We start from the raw sequence: 19,787 nt of genomic DNA on the forward strand, positions 1-19,787 counted from the left end.
CCAGGAGCGCTCTTGCTCACTCCCCCCTCTTTCTTCCCCCTCCCCCCCTGCCACCCTCTCCCAGAGAGGCGGGGAGGAGAATCAAAAGAATGTAACTCCCATGGGTCCAGTAACTAAGGTATAACACAAATCACTGCTGCTACCAACAGTAATAATAATGATAAGGGAAATAACAAGGGAAGAGAATACGATACCACCCGTCGGTATGCAGCCTGACAGAGCACTGAGCCAGCACTTCCATGTAACTCCCAGTTTACATCTTGGGCATGACGTGCTGTGGTATGGAATACCTCTTTGGCTAGCTTGGGTCAGGTGTCCTGTCTCTGCTTCCTCCCGGCTTCCCCTCCTCCCTGGCAGAGCATGAGACTCAGAAAGTCCTAGGTCAGACTAAATATTTGAGCAATAAGTAAAAACGTCGGTGTTATCAGCGCTGTTCTGAGGCTGAAATTCAAAACCACAGTGCTGCACCAGCTACTAAGAAGGAGAAAAAATGACTGCTACTGCTGAACCCAGGACACATGGCCACCAAAAAAGTATTGTGCTGAAGGATGATGCTGAACTGTATGGGATACCATGCAGGATTTGAGAGGTTTTGCTCAGCCACAGGCACCACCTGCAGTAGCCATTTAATGCATTATTTGTTTTTGTGACTCGCCTTCTGTAGGAAAGGCAGTGGTAGCATCATACCTAACTGAAGCTAGAATGCATGCAAGACTAAGAAACTCAGACATACTAAGTCACAGTTACCTAGATTCTGTCTTCACTCCTTTGTTGCCACCTGATACGTTTCCCAATAAACCTCATGTGACTTGGTTATATAGCACATGTTAGAACTGGTCTTTCTATTCTGAGGTGACTCAACTGAGTGAATGTCCCTGATCTGATATAATGCTATGCTCTTTTCGCCAAGAATTTTTTCCAAATTATAGTTGCATTACTACCTTCCCTACAGCTCCCATACTGCCCTCTTTCTGTGTTCTGTCTAAGCAAGCTAGCAATAGTGACAGTTAATTCTGCTTGTCCAGATGTGGATTGCAGTCCAGATTCTGGTGCTACTCCTTAATTCTGATTTCTGTGTACCTTAAGGATGGTCTGTATACTATACACCATTTTTATGATATGAAGAAGAGACAAGACTAGTAGTCGAGCATTCTCACAAGAATAACTTGTCTTTTAAAAGCTTGTAAAGTCATGCATTAGTCCAGTGACATGACTGTTTAGTGTTTAAGGCTTTGGGATATTAAAAAGAACAGGTAGAGTAGCTGTTGGATTGCTGTACAGAAGCAGATTCACAGGGAATAAGATACGTTACAGGGTTGGGCACACGTACATAACATTAAACAATCCAGTGTCTCGCTCTACTTAGTCAAGAAGCAACAACTTTATTAACATTTCTGACTGCTTTAGTTTTATTTCAGTATTTTTGCCATCACGCTGTTTGTTATATTGTAGAAGCTTTTGCCCTAAAAGGTTAAAGCATTATAAAAATCCAAGTTAATTCAGTCATACAAGCTTTTGTGAGGTACGGAAGCTGTGGTGGCATTGCTCTTGTTTTAGTCATAAGAGTGAACTCACGGTGAGCTTCTGGTAACCTTTTTCAAACTGTGACCAGCAGCAGCTTTTAAAAATATTAAGTAGCCTTGTCCATGTCCATATGGCTGCCAGTGACAGTCCAAGGAATATGTCATGCCTACTAGGCACAAGTTCATTCTTTCTGGTCTCCCAAGAGCCAACTTTGGCCAGATCTCTGCAGGAAGACTCTGGTTTTCGTTACCTGTTTTAACACTTGAGTTGAGGTTTTTAGAATCCAGTCTCAGTTAAGACACTTGGGATCACTACTGAGCAGATAGACCTGGTTAGATGTACCTTAATAACCTCCTAAAACAGCGGGAAAGGAGGAGGGAGGTGGAGGCTGATGGTGAGATATTAAATATTGTATTTGACTTCTGAATTCCACCTTTCCTAAAATTTGGGAAAGATCAACTGTATTTCTCTCTCCTCGCTTACACTTTGCTGTCAAGGTAGCTGCAGTCCCAAGTGTACCCTGAGTTTATTATCGTTATCTGCCAAAAGGTGTGATACCAAATCAGGGCATTCCATGCCCATGGGATGATATTTTACCATAAGATAAGTGTAGTGTGTATAGAAATCCAATTAATGGGCTGTCTCACTGGGCATAATGTAGCATCCTAGCACAAAGCTAACCTCACTGTGCTTCTGTTTTGCTCATTACTTTGTGAGACAGGTATTGCCCAGCCATGATCACGTTTGTCACAAGAAACAAATGCACAAATGAAGGCAGGCTCAGGGACTGCTGGGAGGTGTCAGTATAAACAATAGCATGATTTGCACACAGGTCTCAGACAGTTTGCATCCCTTTTACTTGTCAAGTTACTTTAATGAAGGCTATAAAATAAATAGCTGTGGCTATAATCTTTAAGAATTAAAATGATTACTTGGCAAGCTGAAGTAATTAACAATTCTCAGCCAGGAATCAAACCAGAGACGTATGGGTAGAAGGATGCAAAAAGAATATATTAATTCACTGTGTAATAGCACTACTGTCCATCCTTTTCAGTTTTTTTAAAGGATAAAAAAAAGCATGTGGAAATCATGTATTGGCAGGTTTTATGTATGTTGGAGTAATTGAGAGCAATCTTAACAGAAGAGGCCCAAGACATATTGGGATGTATGTGTTGGTCTACAAATATTATTCTGTCTCTTTTCTTGTAAGAGACTATCCAGCATGGGCCTTCCTTCTAGTTAGGTGCAAGGCAAACTTAAAGGGTAGGATTTGAGAGCTAGAATTCCATATAGGCACAGAATACACTTGGTGTTCTCTTCCTTCCTCACTTTTAAGAAATTCATAGTGGGGACATAGAATTTTGAGTTTCAATAGTTCTTGACCATTTACTGAGTTTCTTAGATATGTGTTCTCATTGAGGTAAAAAAAAAAAAAAGTGCTGGTTTTAAACACTTGCTTTCTATATTAACAAGCCAATCATGATTCTGCTAAACAAAATGGAAATGCACGTAATGCATAAATACCAGGCTGTAACATGCTCATCTGACTGTCTTTTGTGTTTCAGATCACCGCATTATGCTTGCCCTGAAGTCATCCGGGTAAGTTGGTTAACATTAGTGTGTATAAATGCATTTCTTAAAGTACCACTCATCGCAAGTATGCAGATAGACCCTCTGTACAGGAAGTCTGTCCAAGGCAGACAGCCCTGGAAAAGATGCAAAGAATGTAACTACAGTTCTGTTTGTTTGGCTGAGACCTGAGTCAAGCTACATAGACTGTATGAGGGAAACGATCATGTGTTATTCTCACAATACCATTTGTACCATGTGATGAAGCAGAAATACAGTAGCCTCTTTTAACTTGATCTTTCCACCTGAGGATGCAGTCCCCTATGCTTTCCTGTCTCTGATCTACCTGTCATTTCAGTAGAAGAATCGGGGTTGGCTGTCAGTAATTTTGATTTCTGTTAGATCATATGAAGTATCCTTTCCCTCTACTCTCCCTTTGTCCTCTGAAAATAAGTACCCCAAGATTACAGTGACGAAGATTCCCCTCTTTTAAAACATATCTTTAATGTAAAGCCAAGCAGGAAGTGTACAAAAGAGACTGTCCAGACATTACTCTTGAGTTCACAAATAATGTGACTGGTGACAAGCTCCCTGAAGAGCCAGGGAAGAGAAAAACACTTTCTTAAAGTCCTTAATGCACCTCTGACACTGCTTAAGTGCCAGGTCTAATAATTTCTGAGTTGTCAACTGTTCATGCCCTGCTCCCCGGTTCTGAGCCTGTTCTCGCAGATTCCAGATAAGACTGTAAACTGATGTTCATAAAAATTCAATTAATGGGCTGTGGCATGCCTTCCTAGCTGGGAAGGCCACCTTGGGAAGCAGGTGGCTGAACTGAAATGTGGGGTTGCCCATTCTCCCTTCTTTTGTTCTTCAAGGATAATTAATTCATTTACTAGCAAGCAGTCTTTTGAGTCTCTGTGTCATTGCTGCACAGGGAGAAAAATATGACGGAAGGAAAGCAGACGTCTGGAGCTGTGGAGTCATTTTATTTGCGTTGCTAGTGGTGAGTCATCTTCCTTGCACCATACTTTAACAAGAAAAGAAAAATCTGAAAATGCTGCTGTATTTAATGGTGATTCTATTGACATCATGTACAGATGGGGTTTTTTTTTAGTTTGCCTATATTTGTATCTCCCAGTTGCATCCTTTCCTCTTATTTCTGTATCAGTCCCAGAGGAAAAGCATGAGGAATATTTCACTGCTTCTTTGAAATGCTGCTGCCCTGCACAGGGGAGCATAGGCAAGCATCAGAACCTTACCTCCATAAATGCTCTCTGCTGTCCTGTGATATCGCAGCACATATTTTGTCTGGAAAGGATGTGCACAGTTACAACTCCAGGATACAGAGAGTGTCAAATAAGTTGTCCTTCACAAGATGAAAATGTGGCTGTGTTTGGGAAGTGTTTGTTTTTTTCTGCTGTAGATGTGTTTCAGTAGGTATACGCTTACATTAACTGCAGTGTTTTATCAAGAGAAGATTTGAGTGCAACAATTTTGTTTCACACAAGTATTGAACTACATTTTAATTTAGTACACTTGAAAATATAAAACTGAGCCAGTAGTACAAAGTTTAAATTAGTTTCCATCTGGCTCAGTAATACTTTCTTTAGCATTCAAAATGTGGTATCTTGTAACTTACCCTTCTTTCGATCAAAATTTCAATTCTCTGTGGAATTTATTCTGATTTGAAGTGATAAAGTAATTCTAAACAATACAACTGGATGTCCAGCTGAAGGCAGATAGGCTTGGCATTTATTATCAGTTTCCAGAGTATAATGTAGGAAAATATAGTTTTATGTTCATATAAGCATATACCATGTGCAGATTGAATACTGTGTATGAGAACAGGTTTTATGTGCGTGTTAAGATTTTTATATCTATAATAGTTCAATACGCTCATCTTAAGCTCATCTACAATTATAGAAGTAACAAGCCTGAAGTCAAATTTGGACCTAATTACTTCACTTTAATGTTTTATTTTGATGAAAACACTTTTACAATGCACAGAGTTAGATTCTCCACATTAATTTTGTTCAAAGTACTTGGAAATTTTAAAGGCTTTTTTTTTTCCCTCCAAGAAATATGCTGATTTTTTTTAATGGCCCAAGTCAAAATACCTTGAGGAAATGTCAGTATAATGCGTTAATTCACCTTAACGGAGCTTACCATTTTTTTTCTTCATTACAATTCAATGATATTTTTGAAGTTTTGGATTTTTTATCTTGGTGTTCTGAGGGAAGAATTTTATCTTCCTAGGTTGCACCTGGTCATCTATTGCTCCTGGGCAGCTATTTTCATGGCTGATAAAACAGAACTGTGTAATGAGCTCTTAACATAACTTTTTGAATTTTTAAGAATAGAAGAGAGAACATGTCAAGATGGATGGGATTTGTATGAGCGGGCTTTTCATTTTCAGGGGGATTCTCTGTCAAGATTTGGTATCTGTTGCTGCAACTTCATCTGTTCCTACATACACATATAAGCCTGCAAAATGATTGAAAGAAGACTATTATTGATGGAGAGTGCAGAGCTCTCCAGTTAATTATGTCAGGACAAACCCTACAAGAAGTCTCAAGCTGTAATAGCAAGTAGTAGTAATAAAAGAGCTGTAGTTGTTACCTTCAGGAAATGACACAAAGCAGCCTTACTGACTTCATCATTGCTTAAGTTGCATTAGCCTAAGTACTGAACTATGAGAATTGATTTTCCTTGGAGTCTGGAATGGTTAGGAAAAAAGCAGGTAGCAGGAGGTTGGTTACAGAAGACAGGGAGGCTCTATTCAGGGCTTCTTGAATGAACAAACAACAGTAAATAGCAGTTGCCGTCAGGTGGGCTTTCTGAGGGTTCTGTAAATGGAGCTGTTGTCTCTGTAACCCACAGACACAGGATTGCTTATACAGATGCACTACTCACTGTAGTAAGAGCAGTGCCAGAACTGACAACTTAAAGCTTCATTATCACAGCAGCTGACAGCTTGCAGCTTCCCACATTCCATCCTGGAAATCAAGGAAGCTCTGCACCTACTAGAACTAGGCAGTGAAAAAGGAAGTGAGAATATCTAGGAAGGTGCAGACTTGCTATAAAAGGGTATGAGCTTCAGTTGGTGGAGTTATCCTAAAGATTTCAACTTCTTTTTTTCCTTTTTATCCTTGCAGCAAGGATAGGTCTTTTACTGCTTTTTGTGGCAAGCTGATGATCTATTCAAAATGTAGTTTCAGCTAAAAAAACCTCAAGCCATTCATGTAAGTGAGGTACAGTAGGGAAGCAATAGGAACTGATGACCTGACCACAGCATGGGAACTAGATGAGGTGTATTAAACAGGTAGAACGTCTGCTGCTTCCAAAGGCTAATGTTGGTTAGGATTTCTTTCAGCTGTGTCATTTCACTGCCTCATCAGAGTGTTCTTTACTGAAAGTCTCTCAAATGCTGTTCACCTCCTTTTCAGTGTGTGTAACAAATGTGTCTCAGGAAGATTAAAAATAAGGAGACGATAAACATTGCTGCTGTGAAAGTATGCCCAGGAGGAATACCAGCAGATCAAAAGCTTGAGCTGAATTTAAGTGAATCCATGCATCTTTGGTGAATTTGCCTGGAAAGATAATTTCATATTTTGTATTGTGTTTTATACTAGTAGTCATTTTCTAATTAAAGGTCCAATAAAAAAACTGTGTCCCCAGTTTTGTTTCCTATGTTGGAGAAAATACTGCAGCACTAAGAAATAATTTATTTTCAGTGGATAAAAAGGTTTTTTCATGTATATAATAATTCATTATAAGCTGACTTCTTCTTTTTTATTCTCTCACCATGTTTATCCTGGCTTTTCTCCTTTTGCCTTTTCCAACTCCCTTTCGCTGATCTCCGCCATCCACACTGCCACATCCCTGCAGGGTGCCCTGCCTTTCGACGATGACAACTTGCGGCAACTGTTGGAGAAGGTGAAACGTGGAGTGTTCCACATGCCACATTTTATCCCCCCAGATTGTCAGAACCTTTTGCGGGGGATGATTGAAGTGGATGCCTCGAAACGTCTCACGGTAAGAACGCACTTGCTGTGAGTCGTGAGCAAGGCTTCATTTGTCACCTTCTTGCAGTTGTGGTTGAAAAAAGGTAACTCACTGATTTACTGCTGCTCTTACATGTTTCCTCCAGAGCAAAGAATGAGTTGAGTTGGTTAAGTCTTTGGGAAGAAGTTAGTTACCTCCTGTTTTGAAGTGTGAGGGGAGATTACCTTTCTGTCTCTTCTCTAGCCCATAATTCTCCATCATGTGTAACACTGGGCGTTTAAGAGGAAAACCCTCGTAACTTCATCACAGTGCTACTGACCCATTAGCATATTTTGGAGTCCACCTGAGTTGCCTGGCTCTCCTGCTGGTACAGCAGTTTGTCAGGGACATAGCTGTTTGAAGGTCAAAATTGTTACTTAGTACGGTTATTTGAAGCTTTGCTATTATATGCAGTATGCCTTTCTTACACTTCTGACAAAAGTGATGGCTTCTCACTTCATGCCACGCACCCTGCATTGTATTGTATCCTGTATTTGCTCTGCATTATCCTCTAGCAGTCTTCAGAGCAAGTGTCTTCCTGTCTGCTCTTTCATCTTGTGCCCTGTGGTCCTGAGCACAATTAGGTCCACAGTGTTGAGCTCCTGGCACTCAGCACTGACTCTTTGCAGCTAGGATACATGCCATCACTACAACAGAGACCCTGCAAGGGTGAGCACTGTATAGTAGTTGTATCCTTCATTAACACTGTGTTTAATGTTTGGGGGAATTAAAAAGAAATTAGCAATTAAAATCATTTTGGAAAGCAAGATTGCCTGCTTGTCAGTGGAGGCGTTTGCCTTTATGGGTACATTGCCCTTGTAAATCCTATTGTCAGGCTGTGGTGATGATTTTATACAGATTTACTGAGCTCACAGATTCTGAGTGGGTGTATGTATAAAGAAATGTAAATTTAAAACTCCTCCTGGTTCTTCAGTCTGCTAAAATATTTATAAATAAACTCTCAGATCACTGGTTGTCCTCTCTGCTGAGATTGCTAACAACAGCATCAGTCTGTGCCAGCTGTGATGGAACTTTTGGGATGCAGACACCTGTCTGCAGCTGAAACTCCCTTCACAACTTTCTTTACAGCATTACCTGACAGCTGCAGCTGGGTTTTTCTTTCATTCATTATGAAATGAAAGAAATACATGTTCTGTGTGGTGACGTAGGTGAAAAGTTCTTCATGCTCTTGTATCCCTGCTTTTGCAAACCCAGTAGTCTTCATGTTTGCTGTACATAAAGTAGCAGTGATTGAGGAAAAGAAATACTGAGCACTTTAAGAGTCCTTTTTTAAATTGATTTTGAAAGAGTATTTTTCAAAGTATTTTCATGGAATGAACACTGCAAAGGTTAGATCTATACCCAGAGATGCGAGGCAGCTCGAAAGTCACAGAGTCCTTTTCTAGCTTAGTTTCCCTTCCATAATGTAAAACATTTTTTCTGCTGGTTTTGTTAGGTTTTTTCCCTCACAGAGATCACTGAGATGGTTTGAGTATGCCAGGGAGCAGATCATAAGATGTTAGATCTTCTTCAGTCTGTTCTGAGTTTTTACACAGAGCATAGTCCCTAAGCATTTTGAATTGCACAATAGAGCAGAGAATGTACACTATTAAGAGAAAAAAACAGTTAGGTAAATCCAGGTCCCAGAGTGACACAGACAGACAGACAGACACACACACACACCCCTTTTCTTTATCAAAATTAAGCTGTTATTTCCTTAGGGAGGCAAAAAAACCCCGGGTCTGATAGTTATTGAAAAGCATTAACCAGTAAATTATGAATAAGAATTTGAAATAATACATATTCAAGAGCTGAGAGCTGGGAGGAAAAATGGGTAGGGCTTTGTTATTAGCTGCAATCTTATTATTTTATGTTCTCAGTTTGCTGTCCCTTCTGCCATCACACTTTTATGCTCTTAGTGTGCTGGTTGCTGAGACTGCTAGGCAGAAGGGAGCTCTTTGTTTACTGCACAGGAGCTAGGAATACTTAGTTCATTTTGAGGAGAGATCTGAATTCTATTTTAGCTGTGTCCTAAGAAAAAGGGTATAAATATGGGTTTATATGGAAGCCTCTATTCCTAGAAAATATCTCACTTGAATCAATTTGATATTTTTATAAAGATGTGAGCAAAATTGTGGCTTGGGTACAATACGTACAGATGTAGCTGTTAATACTACTGATCATTTGCTCAATATCCTGCTGTTGAATTGAGCACAAAAATACAATGAAATGTAAGGTCACTAGAAATTTTTTTCTTTCATTCTTCCCTTCTCTGCTTTGTTCCTTTATTATTATTATTATTATTATTATTTGTATCTCTTTTCCTTTTCACTCAACTGCATTTCCCTTCCTGCAGTAATTGCCATTTCACAGCACACCCACACCTTCCCCAGTCCATCTGTTAAAATGATCAACAAAAACATAACTAGCATTCACATTTAACTGTCATCATTCGGCTTCAGTGTTTGAGCTTGGTAGGTTTAATGGAGAAAAGGATATTCAGCATTACTGTTGCTGGCCCTTTCCTGCCTTGAGAAATAGGTCTTACCTTTCTTTGTATATGATTCATTTATGGAAAGAAGACTTTATTATGTCTTAGTGGAATATTGTTCACTCTCATCATATATTACGTAGCCTCAGGTATGGTTAGTGGGATGTCCTTGACCACTCTCATTTACTAAGCCTGTTTTACTAGACATGCTTTAAAATACAAGAATCCATGTCTTTCTTTCAGTAGACTGCACAGGTTGATCCTAGCTGCTGGCCATGATATTTCTGACCACCCATATTCAGGAAAGATGAAATCAAACAAAGGATAAGTACTGAGGTGGTCAGCATTTGAGACAGCCTAAAAGAGCTCCACTTAATCTACATAGATGATGTCAAGAAAGGTTGTACTGTCTGTCTGCATATTCATTAGAGGTAATAACTGAAAAGGGAAGGATTATTTAAACTAAAGGAAGATACTGGCTCAAAAACAAACGTATGTCAAATGGCCTTACATGGAATTAGGCTAGAAATTAGAAAAAGCATAGTAGCTATATTAGTGGAGTTCTGGGACAGGTTTCTAGTAGTAATGTCAGGAGGGAAAAATTAACTAGTTTTAAGTTTGAGACGGTTTATGGAAGAGAAGGAGTCCTCTTGGTACCTGCAGTATGGCAGGATGAGGTTTCTTTCAGTTATGTGCTCTTCAGAAAGTGAATGTTTTTTTTCCTTGGAGGTTTCAAGTGATTCAGCATCTCTACAGCAGAGAATTACAGCTCCTGTAGTGGAATCCATTCGTATTCTCAGACATTATTTTCTTCTACAGAAATACAAAGGCAGGAGAGTAACAAGCTTTTGGTCCACTTTCCTTTTAAAGATGGATGAGCAGTATCAAAACTTTGTCTGAGAGAAAGGTGGATCAGAGCAGATACTGCAGGATAAGCTATTCTGATAAAGCTATTATTGTTCCAGTGTTGACGTTTTATTCTGGAGTAGATTAACTTGTCTTCCACGTAGTCTGAAATACCTGTCTCTGAATATTATCCAATTTAAATTACATTTTCAGAATCTCTTCTGTGCTCCCTGTTTGATTTTTATTTTTGGGGGGGGGGGGTCTAGGGTATGCTAATGATGGACCGCAGCATCTAAAAAATGGGGGAAACCTCATCTGATTCCTTTTTAATTTTTTCCAGAAGATCTTATGGTAAGGCGCCTATCACATCATTTAAATTATCTCACTTCACCACTGGTAGGGTGGAGGTAATTGTCCAGTTGATGTATTTAGGCTGTAAGCTTCTGTCTGACAAGGACCTATTCATGCACTGTGCACGTAGCACAGTGATACCTGCCCTTGTCAAGGTCCCTTGAGGCTCCTATATTACTGCTGCTACTACTGACACAGATAATGGTTTTGCCAGTGCTGTTTGCACTTCCAGCATGAATCCTTTGGTCAAGAAAAGCCTCTATCTTGACATTATACAGTAGGTTTCAAGCTCAGACTAGAGGATCTTCTGAATGAAAGATTCATCAGAGGTGTGGGTTGATTTAGTGCACAGATGGGGTTGAGACTGTTCCCCTTCTGGACAGGGAAATTTGAAACTTGACATGAGTTCAAGCCCAGAAGCCCTCATCCATATCCACAGACTCTGAGAAAGCTTTTCTTCAGGTCAGAACTTTTTAGCTTGGCAACTGCTCTGCTGAGATCGGTGCTGAGGATGTAGACAGAGCTGTCTTGTTTTCCATCTGCCTGTCTGTCTCCATCTGTTGTTCCCTGCCTTAAAATTCAGACGTAAGATACTTGGGGGAGGAGACCTCTTTTTCAGATTAGCTTGTACAGCTCTGTATCACAATGGCTCTCTCATCTGCGAGTGGGGTTCCTAGATGCTACTTCAGTACATAAGTTTAATATATATTGGAAGTATTTTTACATAAAACCATGATACAGGAATTCCCCCTCTCCTTCCATTACAGCATTTTAGCTTTCAGAAGTCTCTTCTGTGATTGTGCACATGCAAAGGATCTGAGCATGTTTTTTTGTTTTAGAGACAACGTCATGAGACAGTTGCCTGCAATGACTAGAAGATATTAGGAGGCAGTATTTTTACAGCTTCCATAAAATGGCATTAAATTTGGCACTCATATGCAAACAGCAAGAAGAACCCTCTGGGAAGGGATGTTAAATGCCTTTGTCACTTAAATGCATTTAAACATTGTGTTTAAATGAAGGCAGGAGGAGTAAGATTAGCTCCCACTGTGTATCTCCCTCCCCTGCATTGCATAGTAAAAAGCATACAGACTTCTCCTTGTCAAAACCAGTCGCCCTCCCATAACCCTCCTGTCACTTTAATGCAGACGAAAAGCAACAAAGCATTAATTAATTACCTTTAAAAAAGCAGTGAAGATGTTGGCAGCAGCAAGCACACTTGTAATAACATTTCAAGGCGATTATGTTTGAATCAGCATAGAAATTAGTTTCGTAGAATACTTTTCATATCTGGGATATTCCAGTGTACTTCCCAGCAGTGGTTTTGATGTGGATTGAATGGCAGATGCGTAGATAAACAGCAGCCATGAGAGCTCTCATACACCTTCAAATGTATATCAAGGTGCTATGGGGCTTCTCTTTCAGAAAAATGCTGTGGGTTCAATACCTTGAAGGAGGTTGATCAGCAGGGGTGGGCAGAAAGGGTTTCTCTTTGACATCTCCGCTGAAGAAGCCCAGAGGGTCTGTGACTTAAGACATGAGCTGGTGACCCTCCTTTCTTCCCCCTCTCTGGACTCAGAAAATGAAGTGCTGTTGTCTGCTTCACCATGGCATTTCTGCATATCACAGGCACAAAAGAACAATGTGACCCATGGAGACAGGAAATGCAGCAGGAGAAACAAGCATGAAAGAGGCTCAGACATAGCTTAGCCATATCATCTGCATCTTGTCTGAAATCATTAATGTCTCTAACCCTCCATGTGGTATATAAGAAACAACGAGTAGATATGCATCTCTTAGGGTGTTTTTACCAAGCAGAGGAGGTACAGTACACTTCTTAGAACATCCTTACAGTAATATGGGCCTGATAAGTAACCATGCTAAAATCCTGTCCCATGGAAACTGCATAAAATATGCTCGTGTTCCATTTGTACCTCAGCTTGCAGAAAAACCAAAAGGCAGAGGTCAGTGTCTCCAGGCTGTTAGGGGAACACCCATAATGTTTATCTTATCTCAGGTTAAGCTGGTCAAGGGAAATGGCAGTGTGTTGGGAATACTCAACCTTTCTCTTAATAGACACACGTTACGAGGAGCTATCCCCCAGGTCTCCCAGTGCCACAATAAAGAATACCTGCTTGTCAGCTTGAAAACTTTGTGGCAAGTTTGTTCCTGGAGTTTTCTCCGAATCAGCAGAGATGAAAGGAGTACCTAATGCATGGGGACTTGTGATGAGGGGGAATTATTGTGGCAGAGCTGAGGACACAGCTGGAAGCAGTGAAAGTCTGCCTGGGCCCATGGATGTGCATTCTGGGGGGCATTGGTGCTCCCAGCACTTCAGCTAGCTAGAAGACAGCTAGATATGCAAGTACCAACTGCACCTCTGATTGCAGTGTTGGTATGTTCTTTCCTGGTTCTAAAGGAGGCTGTTTGTCTCTCACAGTGATCCCTCCAGTCTCTTTTCATGCTTTCCTAAGCTGCATTTGTTGTTTTGTTGTTTTCAGAAAAAGCTTTGTCTCACTTAAAAAATTCTCATATAGAGCTGACCTCAGAGCTCGCTGGTTTCCCAGACATGAAGCTATTGTTCCATATCACAGAGGTATCTGATTCCTTTTTCTCTGTGGCAAATACCTACTCTCTATCTCTGAGGTTTTGTTGTTTGTCTGTTCCTCCTTTTTTTTTCTAGGGTTCCTCCCCCTCTGATTCTCAGTATTCTGGGATAGAATTGGAAAGTAGGAAGAGCAGGACAGCTGTCTCCTTCTTCCTCACCAGTTTAATGGGTCTGTGATTTCATCTCATAGCTATTAGCACTGAGTTTCCTTCCAGTTCCCTTCCTTTCACCTGCATGTTACACATCATAAGCCTGTGTGCAGTGAGTGTGCATATTGTTCTGCACATACAAAGGTTCTTCATAACAAAGAACATGAGAAATGTTGACCACATAATGAATAGGCCCTCATCATCTACAAAGAGTTCTTTTCTACAGTAATGATGCTGAAAAACCAAGTTAGGAAGGTTCTGCTGTAAGATTGTCATATGAATAGTTTGTTCTCTCTACTGTTAAGTGTTTCTCATGGAAGAAGGGTGTAACTTTATTTTCCCCATGCTTGTGGAAAACATGGTCATCTTGTAACATTTGCTGAGATCTGCTTTCCATAGGTGAACAAGGCTGCTGTTCAGCTTTGATCAGTCCTTCATTACATAGCAACTTATTCTACTCTGTCTTTAGATTTGAATGATAAACATGAAGTCGATCAAGAACTGTCCTGGGTTTAGCAGTAGCAGTCATTTTTCTCTTTCTTGGTAGCTGGTGCAGGGCTGTGTTTTGACTTTCGGCCTGGGAGCAGAGCTGATAAAAATGATGTTTTGGTTTGGCCAAGGACTTTGTGAGCCTCATGCTCTGCCAGGGAGGAGGGGAGCCGGGAGGAAGCAGAGACAGGACACCTGACCCAAACTGACCAAAGAGGTTTTCCATACCACAGCACGTCATGCCCAGGAGGTAACTGGGAGTTACCCAGAAGGGCTAAGTGGACTGCAGGGTTGGAGGAGGTATCGGTTGGTGCTTGGTCGGGCTGGGGGGGTGAGTTATCGATCGGCTGGTGATGAGGTGTTGTATTCTCTTCCCTTGTTATTTCCTTTATCATTACTATTATTGGTGGCAGCAGTAGTGATTTGTGTTATACCTTAGTTACTAAACTGTTCTTATCTCAACCCGTGGAAGTTGCATTCTTTCTGATTCTCCTCTCTGTCCCTCCAGGAGTAGGGGGAGGGCAAGAAGGGGGAGGAGTGGCTGAACAAGCTGTCTGGCTGGGGTTAAACCATGACAGTTCTTTTTGGCGCCCATGAGGCTCAAAGGGGTTGAGATGACAGATCTGACCGGAGTAACAGTCACTTGTCACAATGCTGATTTATTGGCTCTCAGTTGTTCCTCTTGATCTCACAGCTTCAGAATGTTGTAACTTACTTAGAGCCGGTATTTGCTGTGTTAGTGTTTATCAAGTGTGGGGCTTGGGCTAAGGTTCCTGTCTCACTGTACTTTATGGCAATGACTTGTAATACGGGCGGGCTCCAGCAGCAGGACGGGACGGACGTGTCTGTTGACTGGTCCCTGGAAGTCCGGCTGCTCCTCACCGTCCTGGCCCTCGCCCTCGCCTCCGTCTGCGTGAGGCCGCGGGGAGCTGAGGGGGAGCAGCTCCGGGAGCCGGCGGCTGCTGAAGAGGCCTGGGAGAGCGGCCCTGGGGACCAAGCGGTGGCGGGAGCGGGACCGGAGGCCGCAAGGGGACGGCTGCCAGTGGAGGAGGTCGGGGTGGTCGAGGAGCAGAAGGAGGTGGCTGCCGAGCAGCGGGAGAAGGCGGCGGAGGAGCCGAGCCCCACGGAGGAGCCGAGGCCCCCAGAGGAGCCCAGCCCCGCAGCCGAGCCGAGCCCCGCGACAGCCGAGAGCATTCCCCGGAAGCCACCCGCCGAGCCCCAGGAGGACGCCGGAGACCCCGCAGCATTTCCCAGCAAGGCAGAGGAGGAAGATCTGGACTCAGGAAAAGAGAAGCTGGTGGTGGGAGAGCCGACGAGCACAGCAGCTACACCAGCCCCAGTGACAAGTACAGCAGCATCGTTTGAGAGTTCTGAAGGTTTTGGATGGCCTTTGGGTGCCCTTGGGACCTGCCTGCTGATTGTGATGGGGATCAGCATGTTGGCACACACACAGACTGTGTTTTACCCACCACCATTTTGTCTGATCTCAAAAGTTAAGCAGAGTCAGGTTTGGGTCTTGTCTGGGGTTAGACGATGATATGGGAGGACCAAGAGGTTTTCTCCAAGACTGGACAGCCATGAGTGGCAGGGCATGTGGGACAGTATGGGCAAGTATCTAGTCCACTGGGCCCCTCCAGTGCTTTGGAAACATTGGAGATGGAAGGCAGCTGTATGGAGTCCCCAGCAACAAGCTGCAGAAACTGCTGAAGGGGACAGTGAATTATTTTGAGCCTGGTGGGCCCATGACCCTTAAGGCCATTAGAGCAGAGATGCAACACAGAGATGGACTCATGATCAAGGGGTGGACTTAGCAATGGACACTATTGCCCAGGTTATTCACAAGTGTGAACACTGCACACAGTCTCTCCTGCTCTGGAAGACTGTTACAAGAGATGGAGCCTGACATCATGGACCAGATGGACTCAGCAGCTTTATAGGGACTAGTCCATGGACTAAGATAAGAGCGCACTTAGATAAGAGTGATGGTATATTGAAAATGTGGGATCTGAGCATGACGTGAATGGTATGGAATAAAGGGTGGATAATGTCCTGGGTTTAGCAGTAGCAGTCATTTTTCTCCTTGGTAGCTGGTGCAGTGCTGTGTTTTGACTTTCGGGCTGGGAACAGAGCTGATAAAAATGATGTTTTGGTTTGGCCAAGGACTTGGTGAGCCTCATGCTCTGCCAGGGAGGAGGGGAGCCGGGAGGAAGCAGAGACAGGACACCTGACCCAAACTGACCAAAGAGGTATTCCATACCACAGCACGTCATGCCCAGGATGTAACTGGGAGTTACCTGGAAGGGCTGGGTGGACTGCAGGGTTGGAGGAGGTATCGGTTGGTGTTTGGTCGGGCTGGGGGGGCGAGTTATCGGTCGGCTGGTGTTGAGGTGTTGTATTCTCTTCCCTTGTTATTTCCTTTATCATTACTATTATTGGTGGCAGCAGTAGTGATTTGTGTTATACCTTAGTTACTAAACTGTTCTTATCTCAACCCGTGGAAGTTGCATTCTTTCTGATTCTCCTCTCCGTCCCTCCAGGAGTAGGGGGAGGGCAAGAAGAGGGGGGGAGTGGCTGAACAAGCTGTCTGGCTGGGGTTAAACCACGACAAGAACGAATGCTGGCAGAAGGTCATATCACACATGCACAATTTATTTTGTGTATTGACATTTTCACTTGAACCCATTTCTATTTCCTTCTCTCACTCTCTTTTTCCAGAACAAAACTAGAAATCAACTTCAGGTGTAAAGAGTCAGCCATTATGCACGTACAGAAAAGAGCAGTTTGTTGGCTTCAGTTAGGTTGTAGAAGGAAGGGCTTAGGAAGGGAAGAACTTACCAAAGTTCTACAGCAAACTTACTTTGGAAGAATTGCCAAGACACTTTCCTGTGAAGCTTTGTCCATAAGCATTTTGCTGAGATTTGCTCCTGTCTGATTCCTGATGTCCAGAATTGTAGCCTCATTTCCACTGGGTTGGGTGAGGATGAGAATGCTTTTTCTTGCAGCATAAATTTCCTGTTCTTTGCACAGATCCACCTATGGAATGTTAGACTTAATTGAATAAGCCTTGAACAAGAATGTCTTGTGGAGTTGCTTTTTCTGTTTCACAGCGCTAATTCCTTGTTTTCTTTTACTTTACAGCTAGAACATATTCAGAAACACATATGGTATATGTAAGTAACACTTTTTAAATTCACTTTTGCATGCATTCATTACTGGTTCTGTTCTGAGAGCTGATATTCTAGTGATCTCTGAGGAAAGGGACTGGAGTTTGAAAGCAGCTTTCACACAGGTGAAGAAGGGGGCAGAGGACAGAAGGGCATCTAATCTTTTGCTGGCTTTTTTTACCCTTTGCTACTCACAGAATTTCATGTGTATCTAAATAAAGCCAGGAACTCTTTATACAGTGGCTAACGATTGTTTGAAGTAAGACATTCAGTCCAGCAACCTGCTGTATTCAAAAGATACCTACAAGTCATCAGCAAACCCCCCCCCCCCCCCCAACTGCCAGCCATATTTAGGTTGCTATTCAAGTACTACAGACTATCCCTTGGAATACCTTCTTGACAAAAAAGCTTTCATTTGTTTCTTCGTGTCTTTTCTATGAACTAGAAACAGAAAGTATGATATTTGTAAGTACGCACCTGTGAGCAGGAGCTTTTCTGTCTTAATCTCTACTCCTTCTTTGCAGCAAGCTAAGAGGCTGCTTCTGACCTTGTAACCTGTTGATGTGAGAGCAGTTCTGTGACTTGGTTAAAAGCAGCAGTCTTCACAGTGAAACAGGAGGTCTCTGAGACAACTACTTGCCTGTCTAGTGGTTTGAATATAAGGAAAATTGATGGCTTTTAAAAATGACCTTGCACTTTGTGTAGCTTTAATGGTATTTCAATGAACCTAAGTAAATAACATTTTTTTATGTGCTGATAACTTAATCAGACTAGGGAGAATACTTCACATATTAAACAAGTAAATGATGCTTTGATACATGCTTCTCAGGTCAGCATAGTTATAGGTTCCCCAGGTGGGTGATAAGAAAAGTCCTGCCTTCCAAATCCTATCATTAGGCTCTTGTGAAATACTTGAGGATAATATGAACAAGTGTTTAAGCCTGTCACCAACTGAAAAAAAAAAACCAAACCCAAACACCTTCGGTTTTGATTTCTCTTGTTTTCTCTGTCATATGGGCAGTGTTCACTTCTGGATTTACCTGACTTTGATAGGACCTGAGGGCATTCAACAGTTTGTTGAATAACATGGTTTTTTCTCAGTTCACCTGAAATGGTGGCAGCACTCGGCCCATGGCTTTTTCATGATCGCTACAGTTACAGTTACAGTTCCCTACATGCTACCTTTTTAAAATAAAGGAGAACTGGAGTGTTGTTTGATGCAGCATCAATTTATTTTTAAACTCTCATGGAAAAATGAAGGAGAAATGGACGGGGGAAATCTCTAATTGTAACCTCTGAAATCCCCCTCCTGTTATGTCTTATTAGCAGTTGCAGAAGTAAATGCTGTTTACATCAGTCTGGACAGTTGATCACCTCTGTTTCTTCATGGAGCTGACTTTCTCTGGGCTTTGATCAGAACTGGAACAGGATAAAATGAAATGTCATTGAGCACTTACATTATTATTCTAACCCTCCTCAACATTTTTGCATGAAAGTTTTTACCTGTCAGAAGACTGCTGTCCCAGGCTCAAATGGACAATTAGGCAGGTGTTATTTCATGACTTTATTCGAGATTTAGAATTTGAAGATTTATTTTGTTTGCAGACATAAAAGTGTTTGAACATTTTAATGTACTTCTCAATGAAGGTCAGATTTTCTGATGATTGACACAGTAAATGGTTTTCTGCCCCAATGGAAATAGCATCTGGAGCTTTTTTCAGAAGTAGAAAACGAGTTTTGCAAAAGCAGCTCTCCCCTAAACTCCCAGTGTAGTCAGTACAGAGAGAGGAAGGCTATCCCAGAAGTATACTCAGATTGCCTAAAACAAAATTTCTGTTCAAAACAGTTTTTTTAATGAGTTTCTCTGTCATTTTCTCTGTACTGGTCTTGGATTGACCTAAGGAGGTTAATCTGTTTTGGCTAAATTTAGTCTGTGAATAACCCTGCCACCTCCAAAACTCAGCTACTTTCAGCTGGTAATGTTTCACAGCCTCTCTGCATTAATTTTGCTTGGAAATAGTGATGCTGACAGAGAAGGAGGGGTTATAAGTGTTTTACTCCGAGGCTCTTCGCTCACATCTTTCTTTTTTTTTTATTACGTGTAACACCCCTATGCTATGTAATCCCCATTCTTCATCATGTATAGGTTACTGACCTGAAAGTTGTACTCAGAACATATAAGTAATTTCACTTATTTTTTCAGATAAATATTAAGGCTATTGTAAAGCTGAGAAAAAGATTATATTTGAGACTAGGCAGACAGAGGAACAGATCTTGAAAGCTGAAATCATGATTCACAAGCCTAAAAAAAGGAAAAAAGAAACCAGAGAGAAACCTTTCATCACCAACCTCCAGTTCTTCTTGCTCTTCCACCCAAATTAATTCAGTGAGGGTTTTTAAGACTGTTTAATTGAAATAATTCTTTTTTTAACTCAAGCATAGGTTATCACAAATCAGCAAATAAACAGCAGCTATTCTAACTTTTTTAATAAAGCAAAAGGGCAAAATTAGCTATTATGTTAAATACATACCGATGTAACACTGAGTTACTG

General features: G+C 41.6%; 1 protein-coding gene across 14 annotated transcripts in view; it reads left to right on the plus strand.

Moving 5' to 3' along the window:
* The window catches only part of BRSK2 (BR serine/threonine kinase 2), a 327,161-nt gene that overhangs the window by 247,848 nt on the left and 59,526 nt on the right, over positions 1 to 19,787 (plus strand). For all 14 annotated transcript variants that reach the window (XM_061342432.1, XM_061342434.1, XM_061342433.1 and 11 more), the window contains 4 exons: positions 3,090 to 3,123; positions 4,028 to 4,096; positions 6,982 to 7,128; positions 17,210 to 17,241. In XM_061342432.1, the coding sequence (XP_061198416.1) occupies positions 3,090 to 3,123; positions 4,028 to 4,096; positions 6,982 to 7,128; positions 17,210 to 17,241 (282 nt within the window). The remainder of the gene's footprint in view (positions 1 to 3,089; positions 3,124 to 4,027; positions 4,097 to 6,981; positions 7,129 to 17,209; positions 17,242 to 19,787) is intronic.

Source organism: Neopsephotus bourkii, unplaced genomic scaffold (genome assembly GCF_033783945.1).
Source record: "Neopsephotus bourkii isolate Nb327-2 ecotype Australia unplaced genomic scaffold, CSIRO-AGI_Nbou_v1 NB_1792, whole genome shotgun sequence".
Lineage (NCBI taxonomy): Eukaryota > Metazoa > Chordata > Aves > Psittaciformes > Psittacidae > Neopsephotus > Neopsephotus bourkii.